Source organism: Merops nubicus, unplaced genomic scaffold (genome assembly GCF_000691845.1).
Source record: "Merops nubicus isolate BGI_N331 unplaced genomic scaffold, ASM69184v1 scaffold35704, whole genome shotgun sequence".
NCBI classification, from domain to species: domain Eukaryota; kingdom Metazoa; phylum Chordata; class Aves; order Coraciiformes; family Meropidae; genus Merops; species Merops nubicus.
Window position 1 is genome coordinate 48434 of NW_008605505.1, and position 9600 is coordinate 58033.

The 9600-nt window shown below is 46.2% G+C and overlaps 1 protein-coding gene across 1 annotated transcript in view; it reads right to left on the reverse strand.

The window, feature by feature from the left end:
• EHD3 (EH-domain containing 3) overlaps positions 1-9600 on the reverse strand; it is a 28552-nt gene that overhangs the window by 12429 nt on the left and 6523 nt on the right. The window contains exons 2-3 of the mRNA XM_008939359.1: positions 8722-8898; positions 3733-3830 (exon numbers count right to left, since the gene is read on the reverse strand). Coding sequence (XP_008937607.1) covers positions 3733-3830; positions 8722-8898 — 275 coding nt within the window. The remainder of the gene's footprint in view (positions 1-3732; positions 3831-8721; positions 8899-9600) is intronic.

The window sequence follows — 9600 nt, forward strand, 5'->3', positions numbered from 1 at the left end:
TGGGGAAAAAGACCAGCAGAGAAACGTCTCCTCTCCAGGGCAAGGTACTACAGAAGCAGTGAAGGGCAGGACGCTTTGGGCTGTGACATCCTGGGATCGCCTCCCATCAGGCCTGTAAATAAAACTTGTATATCCTAGGGAATCTAGTGTCACCTCTGACACCATGTCCACCATGAAGAAGTGCATGAGTCACAGGAGCTCAGTAGGACAGATCACTGCAGGCAGCTCCTTGGCTCCACTTTCACTAGAGCCTGAGAGCAGCAGCAGCTGTGTCACTACTGGTGAGCTCACGGCATGCCAAGGGGATGTGCTGTGGATGTCAGCTATGTCAGTCTGTGTCACTCTCACCTGTTTGACAGGTCTAAACCTACCCATCTGTTAGTGGGAAACATCAGGGGCTGCTCTCAGGGGAAGGTGGCTCCTGTGATCATGTGGTGGTGTCCTGGAAGAGAGCCAGCGCAGAGCTGTGTTTCTCTAGATGATACAGCACTCCATGGAGGAGAGCTTGCTATCCATTTGCAAAGCTCTGCTGCTGGCACCAACACTGGCATGCTGGTGTTTCTGCACTCTGTCCATCAGGGAAGGGATGGCATTCTCTCTCAGCTTAGTCTTTCCAACAGCAACGAGGCAGTGAATTTAATTCAGAGCTGAGTTCAGACAAATTAAAAGCTTCAGAATCTGGTCTTGGGCCCTCTTTGAATTCTCTTTAATTTCTTTAAACCCAGTTTCCTCACTCCTGCTCTTTGAAACATGGATGCAATAAGAGGAACAGCCATTTCCTTGAAATTCAGAGGTATAATATGGCTCTCACAGACTGTTAATTTTTGATACCATGGCATTCTACTAAACTGGCACTGTATAGATTAGCTAATACTCTTGATGTCTAATGGGAAAAACTTGTGATGTTCCCTGTGAGAGGAATCTTCTATTTTTAGAAATGCTGCTGGTTCTCATGGGGTAGGCAGACTGGGAAAGCCTGCCATTTCTTTTGCATCTTTACTCTTCCCCTCAGATCTCAAAAAGCTGTTTCACTGTCCACTCCCTTCCCTGACCTTGAATCGTGTGTCCCCCAGTCTGAGGGTCTTAAAACCTACTACTAGCAAACAACGTGGCTAAGAAGAGCTCCCCTGTTCCCAGCAGTTAAGAAACTTCAAAGTGTCTCTTGGAAAACCTCCGTAAGACAACCTCAGGTCTTGCTTCATTCCCAAGTGGAATCTGAGCAGGCTGGCAAGGCATAAAAGGGTGGGAGCATTCTGTTGTGTCAGCAGTTTTTAGCAGTGTCTTGTATTCTGCCTAGAAACTACTCTACTGTTCTATCTGCCTCCAAAACCAACTTGCTGATGAGGGCAGATGGCTTGTACTCTTTGTGGCAAAGGCAGCAGCCTCACCACTTTTTCCTATTGCTCTTCCATGGTAGCTGGGAGGTGAGCACTCCCTTTCAAACACCAGCTTCCTTGGGAGAAGCTCAAGCGAATGCCTGGCAGCAGCCCTTCCCAAATGTAAGCACCTCAGCACTCTGACTCTCTGCTCCTTGCATTGGATCCCCTGCAGACAGAAACTGCTGGAGTACTGCCAGCTTCAACAAAGCCATGTTGATCTAAACCAGATGAGGATCTTGTCCTATAGCTGTTGAAAGGCCATCTGACGTGGCACACGTGACCCGTTTCAGGCTGTCCTGGATATAATGGTGACACAGTGAGGTCTCACCTGCCCTGAACTTCTAACTGTTGTTTATGTCAGCTGAGAGCCAGATGGTGACAGCCCTCTCATCTGGTTGGTGTAGCAGAGCAAATTCCTGGGATGACAGGATGAGCAGGAGATGGCTGTGCTCCACCTAGAACTCTCACCTCATGGCAGAAGAGTGGAGTGACCACACACCGTAGTCACAGGGCCAATGCTCAAGCGTTTAACTGCACTAAAGGCAGGAAAACTGTCCAGGAAGAACTAGTCCCACATGCTGAGGCAGGCCTCCAGTCCTACAAATAGCTACAGCGTGCAAAAGCTTCGGGAACTGGGATTCCCCTTGACCCTTCTCTGCTTACAAGGAGCATTCCCTCAGCTGTTGTCAGATGTTTGGAGAGGCGTCAATGCCTGGGTCAGAGTGCAGAACCAGGTCTCCTAACAATGCACAGCTGTCTATTACTGTGTCCTGGCATTACTGGCATTTACTAGAGTAGCTACTGGAATGGGACACCAAGGCCCACTGGGAGGCTGATAGAGAAATTCTGCAAAAGGAGGAGCAAGAAGTACCAGTACGTTTTGCAAGGGGATATTTTTAGTCTTAGCAATAGCTGGAAAATTTTGCAATATGCATCAGGATTTGAACTGGTGAGGAGATCTGGGAAAGAGGCTATGAAGCTTTTTTGGGGAACTTGAAATGGGTATATTTTGACTCACCTTTTTAAAAAAAAAAAAAAAAAAAATTCCTCCAAAGCAAGGTTTATTCATAGTGAAAGTTCAACAAAAGAGCTGGCTGCTCTCAGAGGCATGTTTTGACTGAAATATGTTTACACCATATAATATAAATTTTTGTTTATCTCCGCTTTTAAACACTTTATGCTGAAGGGAGGAAGCTTACACAGCATGTTTTTCAGCCTTCTGATGAAGGCTTGCACATTTTGCTACCTTTTGTAGACTCCCTGGAAGATATTTATGGTCCCCTAGCAGTGCAGAGACCCAAAGTTAAAAAACCTTAGTGTGAGTTTTCAACTAACTCAAGCTGTCCTTTATAACTTTACTGACGATCCTTTAGCTAAGGTCCCTGTGGTGGCAGACCTCAGAAAAACAAGACCTGGCTCTGTGTAAGGTGGTTGCTCAGTCAAAAGGGAAAAGGAAGTTTCTGAGAACAATTTCAATACAAAGGAGCATTATAAAAGTGGGAAAGGAATGAGTCACTGGAAATCTTATGGGACAGAACACTGACATACGGGAAAGGCCTCAGTACTTTGGGTAGAGCCTGAGCTGCTGGAACTTAATTATGCATGGCTAATAAGTGGTGTGAATGAAAACCTATCTTTTCAAACCTGAATGGTGCAATTACTACTTTTGGCTTTCTTCCAACAAAATGATGCACAGCTACTAGCTTTGTCTAAGAAACCTGCAAGAAATGTGAGCTACATCACCATTACCTCACAGAGTAAGAAAGTGACCACAGACATCAGGTTTAAAGTATCAAGCAAGACGCTGCTCGCTTCAGAGGGTCAGCCTGCAGCACCCATGGGTTCACTAAGGGATTCTGCCATTCATCAGATCCCATTAGTGTCCCCAGGATTTCCAGATTCCTCACTGCAATGAGGAAGCTGGGTTCCAATGGCTCTTCAGACCAATCCAGTCTTGTGCTATAATTAGCTAGGACAGTGCAAGAAACCTGCTAGGTCAACTGGAAGAAACCAGGTTGACTGCTGTGGGAACCTTGCCTATGGCTCATCAGTAAGTCACTGAAAACAAGTGTTTCTGCAAAGCAGATAAGTGTTAACTGAATCCTTCTGATGGAAATCTGTTCCACTGGGAAATCCTGGACTGTGACACAGGTACTGCTGACCTTGTCAGAGCCTTCCATGAAAGCATCTGAATTCTCTATTGCAGATTGCAAATGGAGTCCAAAGACAGTCATGCTGCATCTCTGAAAGGTTCCTACTAGTGTTTCTGTCTACAGCTTGTACAGCTTCAAGTGAAGAGTCCATTTGGTTTTTTGCTACTGTTGTTTGGAAGAGAACTTAAGTTAGGACTTACCTCTGCTAATTCTCTGTTTTTCTCCAGAAAGGATTCCTGGTGTATCAATGACGCTGATGCTCTCCAACACAGGATTAGGTAGCTGAGCACAAACAAACCTGTGTGAAAAGAAATGTGTTTAAAATGAAAGCAAAATGTATTTATGATGTGCTGAACATCACAGGCAGCATAGGACGAGCCAGGCTCTGATCTCACGAGTCTCGAGTTGGAGCTTGGAGCTAGTGTTGATTTACAGAAATCAACAGAGAAAGAAGCCAGAACTGCACACTCTTCTCTGACTATTCTGCTGCTTCTGGAATATAGATCTCAGCCATGACTTACGGCAGGGTTTTTTTGTGCGGCCCCCAAAATCATTAATTACTAATGAAAACGTTGTCATTTGCTGTTTTAGATTTTAACAAGAAGTGGTATTTGTTTTTCTTCACTTAGAGCATTCCTCTGCAGAGTCCTGAATGCAAGTGAACTGAAATAACTTGTTTTAAAAAAAAATCGGCAATGTTGCAGGATTTTTCTTCTCTTTCAAATATGGTCTTCAGACAGAAAGTGTGCTCTTTTTACACCAGGGAAATCCTAAATGATAGGCAGCATAAAATGTCCAGATCTCTTAGTCCATCCTCCTGCCCAGAGGCAAGATCAGTCAGATGCTTGTCTAAAGTGTTCTTCAAACATGTAACAGTGCAGACTTGTCAACATTTGCTGGGAGTCTAGTTATTGAATTACTTCTACAGCAAAAAATTTCTTTCTTAATGTCTAATCTAAATCTTTCAGGCTACAATACCTTTCAGTTTCAAACACAGTGGATGTGGAAAATGGTTTATTTTTCCCGCTCTTGTCACAACATATACTATTGTAATTTTGTCTCCCCTCAGTCTTTCCTCTACAGAACATATTTTGCGTGGGTTGGTTTTATTTTTTTTCCCCTTTGTCTCTTCAAACTCTTTCTAGCTGTCTTCCCAGTTCATTTCTAAATCCCTGAAGACCCTTGTAGCTTTCCTTTGGGTCCTCTCAAACTGCTCCACATATTTCTTCAGGCATGATGCCCCAGGCTGATGTGGTGCTCCAGCTGTGACCTTGTCAGGGGTGAGCAGAGTGGATAGAGTGCTCCTTATCTCTCACATATGACAGTCCTATTTACTTATCTTAGTGAGATGTTTGCTTTTTAACAGCAGTATGACACTGTTGACTTACATTCAGTTTGTAATTCATTCCTTCTCCCTCTGTAGCTCCATTTCTGTGCAGTCACTCTTTAGCTAGTTTTTCCCCATCTTGCACCTATGCAAATTGCTGCCTAAGATAAGTAACTTGTGCTTGTTCTTAGTTGGCTGCAACTCATCTATTTTGGTTGCTGGTACCAGCAAAAGACAGTAGAAGCCTATCGAATTCCGTGGCTCCTGGTAGCATTTCCAGGACAGCCTTCTTGTGATGGCATTCTAGGCAGCTATAAATATGTGTATGTGTATGTTCATATGGGTATTGATAGGGTGGTGTGACATCCAGGCCTAAAAAATGTGTCAGCTACTGTGGGAGGAAGCAGAACCACATAAAAGATGGGGGTCAGCACAAGGGCTAGGATGCACCAAGGCAGACGGAGCCCTGCAGTGCTCTGAGGAGTGGCTGCTTCTGCTCCAGTCCCTGCAGCTGCAAACTCCTCCAGACTATGCTACAACCTCACCTCAATTCTTCTACTTGTGTGACTCCAAGAAAATTCTGACGAGTGAATCCTCGTGAGTTAGATGAGTGTTTTCTAAACCGTCAGCTATTTCAGACCACATATTACAGCCTCTTTCTCCCACATCCACAGCTTAGCAGGTGGCAATAGGGAGCATTTCTGAACGTGTAATGTCTCATGTAGAAATGGAAGGCTCGCTTGATTCTCCTGTTGTGTGTCCAGCACAGCACCGGAGAAGAAAAAGCTCAGGAGGTCATGTTATTTCTCTGTCCTGCCAGCCCAGGTTTGCCCTCCATCATTAAAACCCTGAGCATTCCTTGTGTCTAACAATAAGTAGCTCAAGCAAAGGGATTTTCTACCAGTTTCTCTGGGGAAAGTACTCCACAGGAGATTTCAGATATGAGGCCAGAGGCCAGCGTGAGCGAGTGCTGCGTCCTGGCTCTGTTGGCAAGGCTGTTAAAGCTGCTGCCTTCCTGCTGCCCCGGCAGAACTGCGGGACCTCAGGCAGCATGACCTAATTCTGCCTGGGGCCATATGAAGGGAAGAACCTGGTGCCAAACTAGACTTTCACTGCCTCTACAAGCAGAGCGTGGAGGTGAAGGAGGAACCTGTTACCCATGATGTCTCCTGCTGTTGACAACACAAAAGCAGGGACTGACTCCACCTTAGCTTCCCAAGACACTTTGAGGGTGGGAGGAACCTTGCAACCAAGGTAATGTGGTACGAAAGTAATGGCTGAGATTCCTGATTTTGCTCCAGACCCTTGGTGCCAAAAAAGTCCTCCTGATAATGAGATGCAACCTGTAATCTCTCTGCTGGGATACCTTCAGAGCTGGGGTACTGCCAGCAGAGAGTGAGGAAAACAAGCCCTTCTTTCAATACCCAGGAACCACCTGAGGCAAGGAGAGGTGGACAAGAGACAAGGTACTGCAGGGCTGCTATCCTCCTTTCAGCCCTGGGCAGCTTCTCTGCCCTGAGCCAGGGAGGTATGGGCATGTGCTCCATCTCCTGGGAATGAAGGGAGGGAGGAGACTGGCTCCGAACAGCACACTTAGCTGCCGTCTCCCTGCCAAACCCTGACTGTACCACTATTCCCTTGCTTTTTGGAAGGCAGCAGATCCCAGTCTCTGCTGGGAAGAGGGTACCAGCTGGATGCTCACTCCTGCCCCTCCACTTAGCCTTCCTGGAGCATCAGGCTCAGCATCCCACAAGGACACAGTGCTGAGGGCTGTCACCTCTCAAGCCAGACCAAGTATGGTCAGTAAGAATGATGCTGCCTTTTGCTGCTCTGCTCCTTTCCACTGGTGCCCACAGCCAATCATTACTTTTAACCACCCATGGGTTAAGTGGACTTGCCCACGGTCACTCGATTATCTTATCTTAGAGGGGTGGCTCCTGGAAATTACCTCCCTTCTCCAAATTTCCTGCGTGTAGCCTCCTGGCTGAGGTCAGTGCCCCAGCATACGCACAGCAGCAGCAAGGTATGTGCAAGGCAGAGACGGCTCCATGCTGTCTCTTGCCAAGAAGGCAGGCCCACAACAGGGGTAAGCGTGGGTGGCTCGATCTAGTCCAGCGAGTGTACCCTCACATCTGCTAAGTTTCTGGACCTCTGAATAAATTCTTGCTTAAACTCCTAATTAGCTGGGTATTATTATCTGCATTTTCAGCACTGTGATGCTCACACTGCTGAGATAGTCTCCTTCAGCATGTCTTCCTCGGCCTCTTTAGAAATCCTGACCCCTTTTGTTTATCTCTCAGCAGAAAAGGGGTTAATTAGCTGTTGTGGCCACTCCTCACACTGCTAGCAGGACTGCACTCCTGCTGTGCCCCTCTACCCTGAAAGCAGCAGAAGTTAACAAGAGCACAGCATGATACAGTGAACCAGGCTAATGGACACAGCGATCCCTTGCTGGTTTAGGAGCAAACTGCACTTGGGACACATCACTTAGTCTAATTCAGGACGGTTTGCTTGTTTCCAACTCCATGAGTGGCCTCCTTACACCTGATGTTGCTTCTGTGGAGTGAACTGTCTGCCAGCTGTGGCTGTTTTTGGCTATCAGCAGAGCTGCTCTGAGTGATGTTCTCTTCATCTACTACCTCTGCACTCCAGGCAGGAGGCCTGCTATTTTCTTAGGGCAAACCACCTTCCTCCCTTGGTGTAATGAGTGGGCAGTCACCTGACCTAGCTGTTGGCCATGTGCAGATGTTCTGGGTCTTATAAAATATTGAAAACATCTCAGTCTCTCGGGTGCAGGACTATGCTGATGTATTTGAATGATGAGCCTGTGTAGTGATCAGATATTGCTTCCAGAAGCACTAGGAGGTTCTCTGCAAAATAGTGACCAGCTAGGTATCTCCTCTCTCATCCAGCTTCTCCCCATGCTTCTCTACAAGTCCGTTCTGTGTCTCACTGCAGCCTACACCTGCACTCCTCTGGGCAGTGCTCTCTGGACAGACACTCTCTATGCACAGAAGTTAGAAAGGGAGCCCAAGCCCAGCTTTCCTCATTGTTTGGCTGAGCAGTTGCCATGTGTGCAACGTCTCCCACGCTGTGTTAGCAGGGAAGGTGCTGATGACAGGCGTAGTCGGTTTGTTCCCATCTGCACGATGTAGCACAGTTTGTGCTCATCTAGGATATGGGTGTGTGCTACTGGTTTCCTGCAAGGCCTGGATTCAAACCCCAGTTTGGTTGGGCTAGGTCTAAAGGATGGAAAGGTTATATTCCTCATGTCACAAAGCCACTGACCAAACACCCCGCTACAGGTTTTTTTACAGGAAACACATTAGAGTTGTCATCAGTTTGCACCTCAAGTTATATGCATAAGGCATCAGAATGGAGAGACCCTGGTTTTGTTACAAGGGGGACATTCAAGAAATGTTTAAAAGTGGAAGGAAGCAAAGACGTGCATATTGTGCTAGTTCTACATCTCTACTGACTTCAGTGGCAATGTCTGGGTGGGACTATTGCATTTCAGGGAACCAAACTGATGGCAGAATGGAATACGCTAGAAATACAAAAGTAAGGGAGAGCAAAATGTAATAAAAAGATTTACCTCCAGACTCCTGCAGGATGAGAGCGATGAGCTGTGCTGTGTTTGTTTTGTTTGTTGAAGTAAAACAAAGGTTTATGCCACCTGAATTTGTTAATCTGCCCTTCAGTGAGTGATTGATGTGCACCAGGTAGGACTGGAATGGCTTCGCATCAGCCATGTGCACGGGAGAAAAGAACAGTGTAATGCCTTATCCCTTTAAATTGCTAGCTATGCTGCTCGTTAGCTGCCTCCTCTGTGTTCTCCTGAGCACCCAGGCTCAGTACTGACCTGTTCAAAAAGGCGTTGCCAAAGGCATTGAGCTTCCGGAATGGTTTTTTGGGATCCACCACCAGTGCGTTTCCAGGAACGATACCTTCCACATCTCCTTGCATAACTGCTATAAAGGAATCAGTTGTAGGCTCTGGTCCAATCCTCATCCCTGGGAAATCCTGCTCCAGCAGGTACCTGTAGGCAAAAAAACAGGGTGTGGACATAAAACATCAGCTGCCTAAGCCCTAAATGACTTGTACTGAAGATTGCAGTGTAATTATGAAGCTCAAGAGTATGGATCCTTCTGAAACTATTTTTAGCACTGTCACTGAATCGTTTGATAAATGTCATGGTAGCTTTTCTGCTCAGGTTTTCCACATATAAAGCTTTCTTATTTCAGGTGGATTAAGAAATTGAGGTGATTATAGCTGCTGGAAAGAGATTCTCATCACGTTTGATCATTTTGTATATTTTAATCCTCAAGACATTTGGAACAGACAGCATAGCAAAGTAAAACCAGCAGTTCACTGCAATCAGAGTTAATCCTGAAATCTTACTGGCTTTTGGTGCCAATATCAATTACTTCACTGCTGCTCTTTTCAGCAGACTCATCCAACTAATGTGCTTAGCCCCCAGTCCAAATCAGTCGCTCAAATGCCAACTTCCCCTGTACTTGACTTGAAGTCTCAAGTCTCCCCTCTTGTGTGCTTCTGCAATGCAGCTACACGTCTGCATGACAAACCCCTCGAGCATACTGAGCATTAAGCATGTGGGTGGCAGACTGTATCCCAGCATTTGTTATCAAGCTAAACAGCACAGTAAGCAAAGCCTCTCCTACTGTTTCCTAAGCCTCTGGCAGTCTCTCTGAAGGTACAGTTGGGCCAACTTCAGGGGAAG